This window comes from Mauremys mutica, chromosome 6 (genome assembly GCF_020497125.1).
Source record: "Mauremys mutica isolate MM-2020 ecotype Southern chromosome 6, ASM2049712v1, whole genome shotgun sequence".
In the NCBI taxonomy this organism is placed as follows: domain Eukaryota; kingdom Metazoa; phylum Chordata; order Testudines; family Geoemydidae; genus Mauremys; species Mauremys mutica.
Window position 1 is genome coordinate 125,490,135 of NC_059077.1, and position 19,115 is coordinate 125,509,249.

The following is a 19,115-nucleotide window of genomic DNA, read 5'->3' on the forward strand; positions in this document are numbered from 1 at the left end:
ACGAATCCTAAATTATATGGGCTTGATTCACTGACGCAATAAGCAGGAACATCTCCATGGAAGTGAATAGAGTTGTGCCTGTTATACCAAAAGTGACTGTGGCCCTTTATGCTATATTTAGAAGAGAAGTAGTCCTTTTGCATCTTGATAAAATGTCTGCATTAGCAAAAATGGGATTTCAACTACTTTTCAGGGAACTAGCGTACTATTGTGAAAAGACTAAGCTGCATACAGATAGTCCTAGAACTGGTCCCCGTATATTAGGAAGAGGTGAATAGCCTTCTGCCTAAAAGTCAGATATAGTAGCTAATGTACTTTCACTGGAGGAAGTTGTTAATGTTTTCACAGCCTCTGTTACTAGTGACCAAAGAGAATCATTCAGACTGAGGAATGGCAAAATTTAAGTGATCCTAATTCTAAAATAGTTGGCTGAAATAAGTCTGATTCTCCTTCATAAAGTTGCTTCCCCCCAAGATACCTGGGGACAAGAGGAAGTGATTTCACCAGGTACTTTCCATTACAGAATGCACTAAGAAATGGTAATAAAGGATAGCAAATATTCTTTCAAAGCAATATGGTATTCCAGGTAGATATTTGATCTTTGGATCCTGACGGGAATTGATTGGAAAGGAAGCCATCAGTGGTACAATTTATGACTCATGCCAAGGACAAGCTAAATCTTTAAAGGATATTTTTTAAAAGCTAGTGGCATTTAACAAAGATTATACTAGGAAAGGATTTAAGTTGCACCAAAAGCACTGAGCTAGATAGATCAGATAGCAAATTGGGGGCAGTTTAAGGCAGGGGTTCTCAAACTTGGGCCACGACTTGTTCAGGAAAAGCCCCTGGCGGGCTGAGCCGGTTTGTTTACCTGACGCATCTGCAGGTTCGGCCGGTCGCAGCTCCCACTGGCCGTGGTTTGCTGCTCCAGGCCAATGGGGGCTACAGGAAGCAGCACGTGCCGAGGAATGTGCTGGCCACCGCTTCCCGCTGCCCCCATTGGCCTGGAGCGGCGAACCTCGGCCAGTGGGAGCCACGATCGGCCGAACCTGCAGACGCAGCAGGTAAACAAACCGGCCCGGCCCACCAGGGGCTTACCCTGAACAAGTCGCGGCCCAAGTTTGAGAACCCCTGGTTTAAGGGACAAATGTGCATATTAGCAAACATATCCAGGATAGACGCTTCAGGGACCTGTGGAGAGAAATTATTTCTTGCACAGAGTTTACATGTTCAATTTTCATTCTTTTTCTCTGTACACCAGGACAGCTTTTACATTACTTGGACTCAGTTCTGCAAGCAGTAACTGCTGCCTTGTAAGAAAATCTTTTGCAATTAGCCCCAGCTGAGATCTCATTATGATGTTTACTGGGTAGGGAAGGATTCATGTGGAATGCAGGTTACAACTGAGTAGAAGAGACTAGTAAGTGAGAGAAAAACACAACAGCTGTATTCTTTTAACTAAATGCTAAGGGTGATTTGGTAAAAAACGAGGTCTGGAGCATAGTTAAAAGTGTGATTAGAGGTCAGTTGCAAACTTTAGCCACAGGTATGAAACAAGTGGAGAAGTGAGACAGCTCTTAACAAACTGCAAAGCTAAAATGAAAATGGATTTAATCCCTGAATTTTTTTTCTTTTTTTCCCAATGAACACATTGAAGTCAATGGGAACTGCTGGGTATTCAGCACTTAGGGTGCCACTCAAATGTCTAACTATGAATTTAGGAGCCTACCTCTAGGACCCAAGTATTGAAAATCTTGACTAATAATTTGTGGAGATTTTAAGTACTATAATTTCTGTCCATTCATTTTGATCTCATTTCTCTTATTTTCCTCAAATAATTTCCTTTCAGATCGGCGCAGAAAAAACTGATCGAATATATGAGGATCTGACTGATACGGAGAAGATTATATCAGTTTTACAAGACTACCTGGATGATTACAATATAACAAACTCTAAGGAGACAAAGCTGGTGTTCTTCCAGGATGCCATCGAACATGTTTCAAGGTACAGGACTGTTTAGTTAATACCTAGGCGGTATCATTGTTTTAAGGTAATAATCAGATCAGTGTAAACAAGTGAATTTAAGTCATTTTGAGAAGCATTTAAATTGTGTGACTAATCACAGGTATATACACTGAAAAGATGTATTAAAATATGTACAGAATTAACCATGGCGCCCCTAATAAGCAAACATACTAAATTAATCCTGCCCTCAAATGTAAACTGGTGGTCAACCTGAGATGGAAGGAGGTAATTGTCAATCCATGAAAATGGTGTAATCCCATGCTGAACCCTGAATCAAGAGTGTGCCCAGCTGCATAAGTGGAGTGAACAGCCATCTGCCATAGCCCTCTGATCATCATGATACCCATGAAATCCTATGCTGCTTCAGAAGACTTGTCATCAACATAGACATTGAATTCACTGGGCACTGTCAGCCTCTGCAACTCCATTGGCACCTAGATTTTTACATATAGATTTAGGAGTCTAATTTAAGGCACCCAGACACAGAAGTTTTGATCCTAGTGAACAGAGAATCAAATATTCAAAACATAGTCTCCATTTGTGTATATGAACTTGGCAGATGCAATCTGCGGCTAGACAGATACTGTGTGTTACTGGAACAAATCTGTATACTTGTCACTTGTGCACACAAAATATAGAATTTACAGAAACTGCTTATGCGCTCAAACCAAACCAAGTTAAGTGCAAATCTTTTGCCATGTCTAAATTCTGTCATTTTAACAGTACACAAAAATTGTGTGTGCTAATATTCTGAACGTGCACAAATAGAGGCCAGATTGAAGAAGCTTCTTTGAAAATTTGGCCAACAATTGATTTGTAATGATGTGGCACAACTGGTAAAGGATTTAATCTAAAAGGGAGGTTTGATGTTCATGAGATAAAGCTTCTAGACAGCTGAAGTCCTTCTAAAATCAGTCCAAAATGGAAATCAACGGTGCAGTCCATCAATATTAAACTTGGTTAAGTGGCATGTTCTCAAAGACAACGGAACGTATCTTGAAGTCCCGGTTCAGTCCAAACTCGACCTGTGCAGTTTATTTTCTCTACCCAGGTATACAATTATATATCTGTGTATTAGTATAATTCATAAATATTTAATAAGTATATGGCACATATTTACACTAAGGGTACGTCTTCACTACCCGCCGTATCGGCGGGTAGCAATCGATTTCTCGGGGATCGATATATTGCGTCTCATCTAGACGCGATATATCGATCCCCGAACACGCTCATGTCGACTTCGTAACTCCACCAACGCGAACGGCGGTAGCGGAGTCGACATGGGGAGCCATGGACGTCGATCCCGCGCCGTGGGGACGGTAAGTAATTCAATATCAGATACTTCGACTTCAGCTACGTTATTCACGTAGCTGAAGTTGCGTGTCTTATATCGATTTTCCCCCATAGTGTAGACCTGCCCTAAGACTCCCACCTCTCTACAGTGTAGAGCAACTTGAAGAGAGAGTAAATATAATTTATGCCCACTTTATGCTTCCAGAGCAGTGTAAATGAGAATAACACCCTGAATGTGCTTGGTAAAGTAAGCAATTAAAAAGAGTATTTTCCCAGTTGCCTGCCCTGTAAATTCCTCCTGCAAAAAGCCAAACAGGATTCTCCAGAAGTGTTTTCTTGGAAATTATCCATGGTAACTAACTTGTTGAAGTCAGAATATGTCAAAAGCGATTTTGAATGAAAGATTCCCTCTATTCGATAGCCCAGCTGGGTTGGGGGATCCAGGTGCACTGAGTGGGTTTTGACTGCAGTGGGGGGATGCCAAAAGGAGATTGAGTTTTGGCTGGAGTGAACTTATCCTGAATTAATGCAGCTAGGTCAGTGTCTGAAATGTCCCTCTGAGCTTGACTTGTGTGAGTCTGCATGTGTTCCCTGCCTAAGCCACTGGGCAGAGCAGGGAATGTTTTACACTGGGTCCTTGGCATTGTGCAAGGGAGGCTTCCATTGTTTGGATTACAGAATTACAGGACTTTCACTATGGTATCACACCTGTTTGATGCTCCTGTGATGCCTTAATGAGACTCCAAGAAATAGTTGGAAAATTCTGTCATTTTTACTACTTTAAATTCTGTGCTTGATTTTCCTATAGAATTGCTCGGATGATCCGTCAGGAAAGAGGAAATGCCCTGCTTGTTGGAGTAGGAGGTACTGGCAAACAGTCTCTCACTCGACTTGCCTCTCATATATGTGGGTACAAATGCTTTCAGATAGAACTTAGCCGTGGTTATAATTACGACAGTTTTCATGACGATCTGAGGAAGCTGTATAAGATGGCAGGAGTAGAAGACAAAGATATGGTTTTCCTCTTCACAGACACACAGGTATGTTTAAATAGGTCGACCAGAAATGCAGTTGGCTTTATCATTAAAATGTTGTGGCATACACTATAAAAAGCTATTTATTTTTATATGGTGTTGTTTATATGGAGTAAGAAAATGCTTTAGAGTGAGGATCATAAGCTTAAATCAATAAATACAATCTTATAGTAATATATAAAAAGAGGAAGCGACTCAGAGGAAGGAAGAGGAGAGTCCTTGGTAACTGAGGTAGCTACCTCCAGCTTTGGGGAATTATGGGAAAGGGGCACAGGAAGAAGGAAGAGCAGACTTGAGACTGCAGGTGAATATGGTGTCAGACAGGAAGAGTGGGCCAAGATTATGACAGGACCAAGGACAGAGTTTCAATCTTGTGCAATGGAAAGGATGAGTGGAAGGTATAAATCTTCCCCCAGAAGTGAAAAATGAGGTCAGTGGAGCTGTTCTGATTTACACCAATTGAGGATCTGCCCCATTGACTTCTTGTTCAAGGCTCTCAAGAAATATAAAGTGACTGATATTAGTGAAAACCAATGATGTGATCAAGCAGGATGAAAAAAGGACAGGTCATGATCAGAAGCCAGAAGTAAATAATTAACTATGCAAAGGAAGGTATTCTCAGTACTGAAAAAAGATACAAAATTCTACTTACCTTAGAAAAGGGTTATACTTTTCCTACTGAAATAGATCAGGGCATCTAAAAAATACATCTGAATCTTACAATTTATTCCCTGAGCTCAGACAATATCATTTCTATGAATAAGCTTTGATTTGGAAAAGCGGGCTAGGTAGTGACTCACAAAATAAGCATGGCAAATATCCCGACCTTCCCAGTTTCTGTATCCGAGAATGTATCTGAATCCAGGTATCCCTGCTTGTGTTCGTTAACTGCTGAGAATGGAAAATGCTTTTCCACATCACAGCTAATTTACAGGCATGCTTTTGTGTGAGCTCTGCTATGGAACAAGCAAAATGGCTCTCGTTCCTTTGGATATGCTAACTTCTTCACTGTATACTGTCAAAGCCGTACTTGCAAAAGCAGGTTCTCACATTTTGCCTTCAGAAGATTATTTTGCTAGGCTCCTATTTGTTAATAGGAACTGCTTCAACTTTGTGCTATAAAGCTTAGAAGTAGCCTCCTCTGAAGTTGTGATCAGTTCAGCAATTGTACAGTAAACAGCTTTTGATCTTCCTTTGGGAGCTGAAGGCCAGATTGTGAATCTTTTACTTCCAATGAGGAGCCGGTAATGATAAGTATTCCCAGTAATGGTAGTGGGACGCCGGGAGTGAGTAACTGCTCACCAATGAGAGTAGGGGGTTCTGACCCTGAGAAACTGTTCTTTGATTAGTGCTGTAACAACCACAAATCAATTACTTGGGCCAGGTTGGGGCTAGTCTCTGCACAAAGGAGAGGGAAGAGTTCAATTTACTGTTGTGCTCCCATTCAGTACCCACAAGGTGGGCTGAGCAGCACCGGCCCTGTTCCTAGCTAGCATCTCCACAAGCTGTTTGAATGGGGCTGGGGAGAGGGCAGGGTTGTACCCAACTTGCACCTGCGACCAATGTTGGCTATGCATAGCGTGGTACGTATATTGTACCCTCTCCAGTGGTGGCAGAGCTTACTGCTTTGGTGTGTGATTCTGGAGGAGTTCTGACAGAATGCCTAACAGGGACACCAGCTGCAGCAGAGCTCACTGCACATGCCCCTGTGTGCTTCTGCCTGCTGAAGGCAGAGCCTAGCCCTTATCTGAATGAACAATTCCCTGGACTACATCAGGCAGCTTATTTCTTGCTTGAAACTTTTCATTTCCTGTCTATTAAACCTGCATTCGGAAGCTGTATAGAATTTATTTGACTCTGATTTTCTTGAGTCTTAAGATGAATAATAGAAAGTAATTTTAGTATATTCATTGACTTTTAAGGCTCACAGTTTTCACAAGTATGTTAATATTAACATGTACACTGCATGAAAGCTTGTTATATTCGTGCGAATGAAGTCTCTCACAAGTCTTTAGCATAATCAGTAGCTCTGTTTGACAAGGTGAGAAAATAGGTTGCACATAAAGAAACTACCACAAAGTCAGACAGCATTTGAAGAAGTGGATGGCATATGCCGAAATGAACTGCACAGGATCACTACTAGTGTAGGGAAAGCCAAACTACATGAAGAACCAAGATTCTGTACTATTCTCAAAATGCAACCGAATTCAGTGAAAATGAAGGAATACAATGTGAAAACCTTGGATCTACTGCAAAGAGAGATTTTGTTTCTGTGAAAAAAAGACGTTGCAACCTCTGTTGCTCTTTACACATTTCACAGGAGTTTAGCTTCTGAACAGAGATTCTACTGGCATTATAACCTGTTGGCATTAGTGATAGTTTATTGCTAAGTAAGAGCAATAAAGTCTCAATGGCTGGATGAAAAGTAGAAAATGACAGAAAATTTTAGGGATATGTTGCAAACTGACTTTCCACACTCTGTAGAAATATGAAATTTCATCTACTTGCTATTATGCTGTCTTCATGAGAGGTCAGAATATACACAAAACCAGCAATAGTAGCAGAGCGATCTGAACCTGTTAGGTTCCTGATATGTGCATCATATAAAAAGTAGAAACCTGATTAAGAGGTAGAGTTTGCACAGGGTTGCTGGTAATTACCTGAACATTTTGCAATAATTTTTAAAAATCTCTTTTGGTTAATCTGAAAAGTGGCAGTTTAACAACATCCCATTGCCATAACATGATACACTGACACAGCAAGGTTCAGCCTTTGTGCTGGTTACTCCAGGGTTTAATCACGCTCAGGGTTAAAAAATGGTACCTTATTTCCAATTTGAACTTTGTTAGCTGCTGCTTCTTCTAGACCAGGGGTGGGCAAACTTTTTGGGACGAGGGCCACATCTGGGTGAGGAAATTGTATGCAGGGCCGGGGCAGGGCGGGTGGAGTGCGGGATGTGGAGGAAGGGGCTCAGGACAAGGGATTGGGGCAGAGAAGGGGTGCAGAGTGTAAGAGGGGGTTCAGGGAAGGGGGTTGGGGTACAGGAGGGGTACGGAGTGCAGGATGGGGCTCAGGGCAGGGAGTTGGGGTGCACAGGGTGCAGCAGGGAGCTCAGGGCAGGTGGTTGGAATGCACAGGAGTGCAGAAAGGGGCTCAGGGCAGGGAGTTGGGTGCAGGAGGGGTGCGAGGTACAGGCAGCGGGCTTAGGGCAGGCAGTTGGGGGGCGGGGGGCAGGAGGGGTTTGAGCTCCAGCCCGGTGCCGCTTACCTAAAGTGGCTCCGGGGTGGCAGTGGCGCACACCAGGGCCAGGGCAGGCTCCCTGCATGCCTGCCCTGTCCCCACGCCACTCCAGGAAGTGCTACGGCCCCTGGGTGGGGGGGGGGCAGAGGGCTCTGCGTGCGCACATGGAGCCCTTTGCCTCCCGGCCCAGGGGCTGCTTCTGAGAGCAGCGCCGGGCCCGCAGCACCACCAGGGGTAATCCCGCGGGCCGGATCCAAAGCCCTGAAGGGCCGGATCCGGCCCACGGGCCATAGTTTGCCCATCCCTATTCTAGACGTTTAAAGTTATTATGTCATTGTCTGCTAGATTATAGAGCCCTGAACCATCAACTGTTTTCTTCCTGTGTCGGCCCTCCTAGCCCATGATCAAGTTACCATTTCACCTTCTCTTCTCTAAGCTAAATAGACTGAGGTCCTTATGGGTATGTCAAGCACGAGCTTGAGACCAGGCTCAAGCCTAACGCGCCTTGTGTCCACACACCAATTGTGCTAACCTAGGGCTTGGACCTAGGGTCCCAGGACCCTGCAGGGCTGGAGGTTCTGAGCCCATGTTAAGCTGGGACCTAGGGTCCGAGCCCTGTTGCTTTCCTGTGTGTATGTGGCCTCAGCTTGATTTGGGTCCCAGAAGTCCTCTGGATGTATCCCAGAGTTCTTGCTCCCAGACGAGCAGCACTGCAGGCAACCAGCACAGCAGCCAGAAGCACCATTAATGCCTGGCCGAACATGCTCCTCCTTCCTGCTCGTCCCACAGTTGCTCCAGCTTCTCCTCCTCAGGGCTGTGTGGAGCTTGCCCAGAGCAGGGAGTAAATTTGCCAGATGGGAGGTGGCTCTTGGCCACTGGGATGCCAGGGGTCATTCCTCCCCCAGCTGTGCTGAGCCGGGACCACTGCCATTACTCCTCTCTGCAGGGCAGCTGCTTGTCCCCCACTCTGATCTCTGGCTCTTGCTCCCAGGCCCTACCTCCCCCGCTCCCCCCCCTGCCCCCCGCAGCTGCAGTCTGCATGCTGTTACTTCAGTTAATTCCTCCTATGGCTCTGGCTCTGGCTCTGGCTCCGGCTGCTTCTCGTTGCAGAGAAGTTTTGGGGCTGACTCCCACTCGCTGGCCTCACAATGCACAGAGCCCGGGTGCCCCTGCACATGCAGCCTGAGGGAAGGCAAGGGGGTCCCGGGAACAAGGGACACAGAACGGAGTGGGGACCAAGCAGCTTCCACCTGTATGGGAGGTGGGCCATGGCAGGAGATCAGGCTGTGGGTGAGAAGAATGATCATATAAGTGGGAGCACTGATTATCTGCACAACAGGGAGGGCCGTCTTGTGAGGTACAGAGTGAGAAAAAGGCTATTCACCTGTTCAGAAGCAGCTTCTTCTGATGGTTGGTTGGTGGATAAAAGTATTGGCCCTCAGTTTGAAGAGTTAATGTAAAACTGACTAATATCAAAATAGTCACGTGACTATGAGCACAATAAACTTGACCAAATAACATATTCTACAGATAATATCAATAACTTTGAAAGACCTCAATCAGTGATCACACTGAACAGTGTGTGTGAATCAGATTAGAGGCCACACATTTGTCAAAACTTCTGGACATAGGGGAGAAAACAAATGGGGAAGACCTGTTTTGTTTTCCTAGTTAATATTTTGATGGTATCTGTTTCAAATATTTAACAGATAAGGATTTTCAAATACATTTTTCAGTTAAAAACAAAGATTTTCTTACAATTTTTATAGCTTATGAATTTAGCACTGTTATTTTTATTTTCCTGATTGTTTTCTCCATATTTACACTTACAGAAGACACACACATTAATTCATTTGACATCTAATATTTATAAAATCTTATCTATAGATTGTTGTAGAGGAGTTCTTAGAAGACATAAACAATATTCTCAATTCTGGGGAAGTACCTAATTTATTTGAAAAAGATGAATTGGAACAGGTTCTGGCACCTACGAGACCCAAAGCTAAAGAGGCAGGAATACCAGAGGGGAGCAGAGATGAGGTAGGAGAAGTATTGCAAATATTAGTTTATTGTATCCGATAACATTGTAAATAGATGTTACTAAAATTCTTGTTTTCAAAGAATTAAGTATAGACATTCTAACACATGCCTTTTATCTGTCTCTTATTTATCTAACGTATCTAATATGAAAAGAGGAGAACATTACATTTTTTTATGCTCAGGAAGATCAATTTCCAGGACTTTTAATAAGTACTTCTGTTCTGTCATGTGTGGACAAAATATGTATATTCCACCCTGGGAGAGAAGAGTTCAGCTGTTCATAGACAATTTCTGAGACTAGCTATAGAGGTTAGAGATGGAAACGGCCTGTTAGATCATTCAGCCAAAGCAGGGTTGTTCCCTGTACTAGATTTCCTTTGAGCAAACAACCTCGTTGTCATCTCCTTTATTTTTCCTGTATGCTGTGTTCTTTTAAAACAGGTATTTCAATATTTCATTAACCGAGTTCGTCAGAAACTGCATATCGTTCTCTGTATGAGTCCTGTAGGTGAAGCTTTCCGAGCGCGATGTCGGATGTTTCCATCCCTTGTGAATTGCTGTACTATTGACTGGTTTGTGCAGGTTCGTACTAAGATCCACAGAGTAATAACTTTGAGATGTCTCAGTAATAAACACTGCTATTATATATGCTATCTTATAAAAAATCAAGTAAAAGTCTAGCCTCCTGAATGTCATCTAGGATTATGTGACCTATGTGTTAATTTTCAATGACAGTTAATTCCCAGATTCTCATTAACTAGAATATCTCGAATAACTGATTGTGGTTTCTACTCGGTTGATGATGATATATTGGATCCTGGCTTCTCCTTCAGTCTGAGACATTTGACAAAACCACAGGCAGCTCAGACTTGTCCACAGGGCTCCAAGGATTGACATCCTTTCATTCGTTGACCAGATTCTCTGCCTCCGGTGATGCAGACAAAGCAGTTCAGCAATTCTGCTTTATCCATTGCAGTCCTTGCTTTAAAAGCGGATATGGGAGCAGAAGCCAACAGTCTGCCCCATCTTCCCCCCCCCCACACACACACACTCTTTACTGTCCTGTAGGGGACTCAGATTTCCAGGGCTTTGGTCTCTAAAAGAGACAAGATGCTGATCTTGGTTTGGTCCCCTGTCCTCAGTCCTGGTGCAGCAAGCCAAACAGAGCAAGCTGAAGGTCTAGATGACCTTCTGAGGAAACACACAAGAGGATCACTGCCATGATTTCTGTCACCTTGCAGACCTTTGTTTTGTCATGAGATGACGTTCAACGTCTACATGGCTTGTAGGAACCATTAAATCCACCCCAGCCCACCAAGTCTTATCCAGAAAAATCTCATCAAAGGCTGGCCAGTTTCAATATCACTGGGCTTGTGGAATTCATAGGGCCATTTGATAAGGTTTTTTTAATATAATGTACTCTTTCTGCAATGATCTAGAGAAAACATATAGTTTGTATTGAGAATTTACCCTTTTCGCCACAAATGTTGGCTTTGACTGTGATGAAGTGAATGACTGTTACTCAGATAATCTGTTTCCCTTTTGCAGTGGCCCAGAGAAGCACTTCTTTCTGTATCAAGGACATTTTTCCTGAATGTTGATCTTGGAAGTGACGAGTTGAAAGAGAAAGTTTCAGTAATGTGTGTAGATATTCATATGAGTGTGACTGAAATGGCAGATCGATATTATGCTGAGCTGCGGCGACGATATTACACAACACCCACTTCGTATTTAGAATTAATCAATCTCTACTTGACCATGCTGGGGGAAAAAAGGAAGCAGTTGGTTTCAGTAGGTTTAATTTTATTAAGCAAAAATCTCTGCTTATTGCATCTGATAAATGTGTCTTACTTCCCCTCAGATTTTTGTATTACTTTTCCTTCATAGTGCAGAAGTCTAGTTTACTTTCTACTATTGGTGCTTTTTGTTACCATTTTGCACTTCATTCACGTGGAAAATGAAAAAATATGAGTCATTTCACTTCCCCATCACTTGTCCTAGGACAAGACACTTGGGATACAAACGTTGCAGCACAATGATTAAATCAAAACCAAAGAAAAACAAACAAACATTTTTATTGATTTTTAAACATTGCATCAACAGATTGCAATAATATTCATGTTTTTAAAATGTTTTATTTAACAAAAATCAATGTTGAGCCTAAACGTCTGGCAGCTTCTGTTTGATAAGCATGATCATGTTTGCCAATTTAGATGGTTTTTCTTTTATATCTGTATAAATATTGTTACATCCATACTAACATAACATTTTTATTATAGCCACCCTTAAAATAAATTTATTATACAAATTATTTATAACATAATTTACATCTGATATAAAACTTACATTACATTGTGTTGTTTATATTTTTATCATGTTAGAACTTTTTGGAAGTACCGTGTTTGGGAAAAGTATTTAGCTATATGAAATGTTTTTATTGGCTGCAGGCTCGGGATCGAGTGAAGAATGGCTTATCCAAACTATTAGAGACGAACGTGCTTGTAGATAAAATGAAATTAGATCTCTCAGCTTTAGAGCCAGTCCTTGTAGAGAAATCAGTGGATGTTGAGGCTTTGATGGAAAAATTAGCAGTGGATCAAGAAAATGCTGATCAGGTACAAAGAGTTACCTTGTAATATTTATGAGATAGCATGTGTTACTGCTCAATAATTCATAGATACAGTAATGGGTTTAAAGATTAATAATTATGGGCTCTATGCTATCCTCTTTTATGTGACATACTGGGGAGCACAAGGGCCTAAAAGTGCAGAACTGAGCCTTGACAGGGATTGCAGAAAGGGAAAGGCAGTTAGACTGTGTCCTGCTTTTCTATAGCGTAGCTTCTACCAGTACAAACGTTTCTTCTGTGGATGCGGCAGAGTTTATGCAGACATTTTCCATGTTAGTTAATGCCACTCCAAGAAGCCTTAACATCGCTTGTGCACTGCGTGACACACATCTCAGGGGTTATAGCTGCTGAGGTAAGGTCAGTAGCAATGCAGCCAGCGGTAGGCCAGAGCCTGAGGCCTATAGGATTTGGTCTGTCCTTGCAGATCCTTGGCCTTTGCTCCTCAAAAATAGTGAGATTTTAGTATCTTTCACCAATTAATAACTTTCTGTGTGTGTCAGGACTGGTGACGCTCCTCTATAATTCTGTTTTGCATACTTTATGTATAAAACCAAAAATGCAGAAGTGAGTGTTAAGCAAACCCATTAAAGAAACAAGACAGAACAAGTTGAGCCATTTAAATCTTTGTTGCATTTTGAAAATATTTCACTGCACATTTAATTTTGAGGTTCGCCGTGTTGTTCAAGAAGATGAAGCTATTGCAAAAGTGAAAGCAGAAGAGACTCAGGCAATTGCTGATGATGCTCAACGGGATCTGGATGAAGCTCTCCCAGCTTTAGAGGCTGCAAACAAAGCTCTTGACTCTTTGGATAAAGCAGATATATCTGAAATTAGAGTTTTTACTAAGCCGCCAGATCTTGTCATGACTGTAATGGAAGCTATCTCCATTCTTTTAAATGCAAAGTAAGCCATTCAGAGCTATATAGTATTTTGTTTTAATTTATTTTAATCCATTATTTGTTAATCTTTTTCTTTGTTTTTTCTTTGATTTTTCTTCCCACCCTTCTCCTCCCAACTCTCCCTTAGTGAAATGTTTTGTATAATGGTACCTACTTCTACAGTAAATTCACATTTTAATAGGAAGAGTACACTAATGTGGAGAATATCTTTGGTTGGATCAGAGCATTGTCTCTTTGACAGCTGTAGTCACAACTGCTTAGCTTTGCTTTGTGGGTCTCTCACGCAAAACACCTTCTACACTTTTCTCAGAAAAATGGTATCATCATCCACCATGATATGGTGATTATATTTATGAAAAAGATTGGCCTGAACCAGAACCCTGAGTCAAAACACCCCTGAACTTTGGGGAACTTCAGATCTAGATTGGCATCTATAGTTCATAACTGGTCTCATTCTCTGTAGTGGGCTGGACTAAAACCGCATGTCAAACTTCTTGAACTTTTTCAAAGTTTCAGAACCAGTTCCAAATTTTGTGTCTTGGGTCCATCACTAATTTATAGTAACAGACCACATATATTCTTTGAAACCAGTTCTAAATGAGGAGAAGAAAGGAAGACTAAATTATAGGGTTACATTTAATTGTGCATGACATAATTTGTGTCTTTGATACAAGCAATTATTTTATAAGAGTTTCCAAAATCCCTAAGGATAAAACTTGTCAGCTTTGATGTGCTTGGGTCAAATTCTAGTTTCCTGAAGCATTAAGTTGTATGCCTCAAGCAATAAAGCAATTAACGTCCAAAGAGGATGTAGAGATTTATTACATCAATAAGATATAACAAAACAAAACAAAACAATGAAAAGCCATATTTTAGATAATGATGCTAAAATATCTGACACGGTAAACAATCCACATTTCAAAAACTGAACATTCCACAGGTCAAATTCTCCCTTTTTACAGAATATTGGAGTATTTTTTACTTAAAGCATAAGTTCCACTGAGTTATTTACTCCTAACTATATGGATTTTTAAATCTTGACTATAAATAAAGTAGTTTTTCTTTAAATGAACCAAATGTATTATTTAATTTGAGATTGAGTTACTTTTTAGTAAGCCTCTTCTCACTTCTACTTTGAGAATTTCTTACTGAGCTCTTGGAAGCTGCTTTTTTTAACCATTAAGAGACTGGTCTTCTTATCATCTTTTGCTGATGAGTGTTTCCTAACAGATATCATGTCAGTGCAAAAGTCTCTTGGCCAGATCTTCAGTTGGTGTAAATTGGCATAGCTCCAGTGACCTCAGAGAAGCTACATTGATTCTCAGCAGCTGAGGATCTGATTCTCTGAACTTCAAGTTGGTGGTGGATTCTCCATAAGTACCACATCCAAAATTTTTGACTAAGGTGACTTTGGATTTTCATGTGAGCCAATCCAGTTTTTTTACAAGCTTGTGTACCAGGGAAGACTAGATTCCATGGTTTCAATGTGAAAAGAGTTTATTACCTTGACAGGACTAAACCATATAGGAAATTCACATGGTTGTTGGAGAGAGAAACAAAGGCCCAACTCTTTGGTTAAAAGATTGTCTCAGGAGATTAAAGTACAGATTCATACCTGTTGTGACTTGGCTGGAATTTCAGAGTCAGAAAGCCCATAGGGCCCATTCTACTAGAAAAGTAGCAGGTTTGGCAGCCTGCCTTTGTCTATAGGTTATTTGAAATCCACAGAGGTGCTACCTGTAGTTCAGTTCACACTTTCACAAAGCATTAGTCTCTCAAGTCTAAGTGCCAATTTGGAGCAGCAGAGCTACAGTCTTCTTGTAATAGCACTTCTTAGCCTTCATTCGGAGGCCTAACCCTTTGCTTACATGTGTCCTGCAGAGGAGATCTAGTCTATAGCACTTTTATGTTAATTACCTGTTATATCGAAATGTAAATGCTGTTGCTATGTTTTTATCAAGCACTGGTTGTGGTCAAGCAAACCGTACAAAGCAAGAGGAAGTGGTCTGAAAAGTGCAAATTTATTTAAGATCATGTTCTCAGGGCATGTCTGTCTCAAATTGTTACTGTTATTTTCTTTCAGGCCTGACTGGGCAGCAGCAAAACAGCTCCTTGGAGATTCCAATTTCCTCAAAAAACTTTTAGAATACGATAAAGAAAATATAAAGCCTCAAATATTGTTAAAGCTTCAGAAATATATAAATAACCCAGATTTTGTGCCTGAAAAAGTAGAGAAGGTGTCCAGGGCCTGTAGGTCAATGTGCATGTGGGTGAGAGCCATGGATTTATACTCTAGAGTCGTCAAAGAAGTTGAGCCAAAGAGGCAAAAGTTAAATGCTGCACAGGTGCGTGTTTATGTCTCTAAAGTCTTTTATTTGTTAGAATGATAACTTTGATATTATTAATTTTTTTTTACTGTGGTAATGCCTAGAAGTCCCAGTCATGGATCAGAATACACTGTGCTGGGCCTTGTACACAGACCAAAATTCAGTTCCTGCTCCAAGGAGCTTCTGATTTAAATAATAGAATTTTTTTCATCCAAAACTCTTCTTTGAACTCTTTGGGCCAAATCCAGCAGAAAGTAGCCTCCTGGGCTGCTGTCTTGCCCTGCTACAGAAGCTACTTCCAGTTCCAAGGGTGACGTATCCTCTCCCTACTGTCTGTAAATGCTGAATTAAGCATTTATGAGGCACATGGGGCAATCAGGTATTGTACATCACATTGTCGCCTTGTTCTTCCAAGACTGACTAAACACAAGTCATCAGGGGATAGATTTTCAAAGAGCTGTGGCCCAAGGGAGACTTTCCCCAGCCATTGGTCCTGTGCCAATGTCCAGCCAACCTGGTTACAGCAGAGACTAAAGGGTGTGACAGTTTCATATCCTACTCCCTAGAAAAATGGTGGCGGCACTCCTTATGAAAATGCCATTTTATTAATAGGACAGAAATGTTCTGGTTTAAAGCCACATCTTTCAAAAAGACTCCTTATTCATATGTAGACACCTGAATAAGTGACCTGATTTTCACCAGTCCCCTGTATCTGTCACTGCCATTGACTTCAGCTCTTCTAAAAATCAGGCCACCAGGTTTGAAAGCCTTCACCTAAATGTGTCCTTATGTTCTTAGGCTGAGCTTGATGCTACTATGGCTACCCTTCGCGACAAGCAAAAGAAATTAAAACAGGTGGAGGATCAGATACAGGCATTACAAGACCAGTATGAAAGAAGCCTTGAAGAAAAAGAGAGCCTTGGTAAGTGATTTCTCTTGAAGTCGTTAAACAGTTAAGTTAGTCTTTCACTTTCATGCCTTCACTATACAGCTAGCTGGACCAGGGGAAACTAGCTAGCCCTGACCCAGACAGTCTCATACTATACACAATATAAACACAGTGGTATGGAAATTAATATGCACATCAGTAGGACTCCACTGAAAGGGTCAAACACATGATTTACTAGCACTCTGTCTCCCCAGTGCGTCTCTGGTCACACAGTACTGTGGTAAGGAGACACTACATCTGCTGCCAACAGTTAGGCTTGTGACTGTTCCTTCAGGCAGCTTCAACTGGAGCAACCTGAGTCCTGTAGCAGGTGATGATAATATCACAGCAGAGGGTGTGCTGGGCGTTTGGCAAGGTCAAGATATGGGTTCATGGACCATAGTCTGTCCTGAAGTACCCAATCAATAGGCCAAAGAGAATTTTGCCAGGAAGCCACTATAGAAGTTAAGGCTGGAAGAAAGGGTATGGGCAGAGGGAGGCTAAAATAGAAAGCAAGGGAAAAGATTATTAGGAAAAATTGACTTTTTAATACTAATCACAGTCCAATCGTTTTATAACTGTTTAGCAAGGACCATGGCACTTACCCAGGCTCGCCTCACTAGAGCTGGAAAGCTTACAGCTGCATTAGGAGATGAACAAGTCCGGTGGGAAGAGAGCATCAGGAACTTTGAAGACGAGATTTCAAACATCATAGGGAATGTGTTCATAGCAGCTGCTTGTGTTGCCTATTATGGGGCTTTTACAGCACTTTATAGGCAACTGGTAAGTAAAAATAATCTCCCTTTTCTTTTTTCCCTCCATAATGTGGTGCTTGTGAAAGGTACCAAACTGGCATCACTGTAGAATTGCTCTAGCCTCTGAACAGGTACAATATGGACGGTGTCAGTCTAAGCATCCCCCACAACTGCATTAATGGTCCTCAGCCTTTCTGTCTGGAGTTCAGTTTAAATACATATTCAGCTATTAGTGACAATTGTGAAAGGTGTAGGATTATTGTTAGTACAAGACAGGGACCCCTGTCTATTCTGAAATGAACTAAAGACACTCACTTCTCGCCTCCTAAACAATCAAGCAGCCATCCAATGATGATAACTTTTTAATTACTACCAACTAGTGTCCAACAGGTTATTGTTACAATTCCCATGAAGTCATATAATCTCCTATGAATCTCTTTTTACAACTAATCTCTCTCTATCTCAGCTGATAGATTGCTGGATCAAGAAATGTCAGAATCTAGAGATTCCTATCAGTCCGGACTTCAGTCTTATAAACATTTTGGGAGATCCCTATGAAATTCGCCAGTGGAACACGGATGGGTTACCACGTGACTATGTGTCTACTGAGAATGGGATTCTTGTGACTCGAGGGCGACGCTGGCCACTGATGATTGACCCCCAGGATCAGGTGAGCGCTGATTGTTAACTGTACTGATCCAGCTCCCTTTCCAAAAATTCAGCTCCTCCGTAATTTTTTTTTTGTACCGGACAGTTCTAACACTGACACCTTTTTCTTTGTTGGGTTGGGGCCAGATCCTCCGCTCATGCAAATCAACATACTTCAGTAGAGCTATAGTGACCAACGCCAGCTGAGCATCTGGCCCATACATTTTCAATATGAGATCTGTGATTAAAAATAAAAAACACGGTAGTGTTTCAGGTATTGCATGGACTGTAATTTAACATTCTCATTCCAATCAAAATTGGAATAGGTTTAAAATAATTAATAGAGTACTATGAATCTTTATCAAGAGGTTACTAACTATAAATAACATGAAAATGATTGTGCAAAATGTGTGATATTAAAACCCTTCCACAATACGAAAACTATAAACTGTATTGCCAACAGAGGAAAAACAGGATTGTGTCCAATTTTCATTAAAGGCCCAGGGATGAGTGTCAAAGATGGTCAAAGCTATGAAAGGAGTTTCATAAAATGAAAGACTGTGAAGATTTATTATTATTTAACCTAAAAAGGAGGGAAAAAAAACCCTGCATATACCTGCCTCACAACTGGTGTTTATTTTATGCCATAACTTTCACCACATATTTTGGTGGTTTTCTGAATCCCCTTAATTGACCTAGTGCTAAGCGACCATTGAACCACAGCCAGTTTTGTTAGGACAGTTCCATGCATTGTTCACTCCTTTCCCCTAAATTGTGATTACTGGAAGCAGTAGGTGAGCACAATGAAAGAATTTAGAATGAAAAACCTTTTTCAATTTAATTTTTACATTTAAAACATTACAAGTATAAATCTACTATTAATTATTTTAGGGTCCAATCGTGTCTGTGTGGATATTCCTTCTTTCTTCACTCAACCCTGCAGCACCACCCTTTCCTCTTCCCTAGACATTATACAGGTCTCTCTTCATGGCCCTGTGTCCTTGTTGGAGGAGAGGGGCTGCTGACTGAATGGGCCAGGTCGTATGGGTGGGTCAGGTGAGCACAGGGATTGCTCCTTCCTAGTGCACAACTCATCCTAAAGGAGATGAATGGGAGGCCAATCTCGCCTCTCCACATCAGCCTTCAGTGCACCAGGAAGAGTAATCTACCACGCAGTGCGTATAATTCCACTGGAAGCTGGCCCTCTGATATACGGTCCCTCATAGAGCTTCGCTTGGTGTGGTACTGCCTCACACTACTCCCCAAAATGATTCTATGCCTTGAATGGCACAGTCTG

At 41.6% G+C, this 19,115-nt stretch overlaps 1 protein-coding gene across 1 annotated transcript in view; it reads left to right on the plus strand.

The window, feature by feature from the left end:
- The window catches only part of DNAH6 (dynein axonemal heavy chain 6), a 207,005-nt gene that overhangs the window by 113,941 nt on the left and 73,949 nt on the right, over positions 1 to 19,115 (plus strand). Inside the window, exons 46-56 of the mRNA XM_045021828.1 lie at positions 1,850 to 2,004; positions 4,127 to 4,358; positions 9,480 to 9,632; positions 10,074 to 10,214; positions 11,181 to 11,423; positions 12,080 to 12,247; positions 12,929 to 13,164; positions 15,244 to 15,505; positions 16,286 to 16,409; positions 17,002 to 17,198; positions 17,637 to 17,840. Of these exons, the coding sequence (XP_044877763.1) occupies positions 1,850 to 2,004; positions 4,127 to 4,358; positions 9,480 to 9,632; positions 10,074 to 10,214; positions 11,181 to 11,423; positions 12,080 to 12,247; positions 12,929 to 13,164; positions 15,244 to 15,505; positions 16,286 to 16,409; positions 17,002 to 17,198; positions 17,637 to 17,840 (2,115 nt within the window). The remainder of the gene's footprint in view (positions 1 to 1,849; positions 2,005 to 4,126; positions 4,359 to 9,479; positions 9,633 to 10,073; positions 10,215 to 11,180; positions 11,424 to 12,079; positions 12,248 to 12,928; positions 13,165 to 15,243; positions 15,506 to 16,285; positions 16,410 to 17,001; positions 17,199 to 17,636; positions 17,841 to 19,115) is intronic.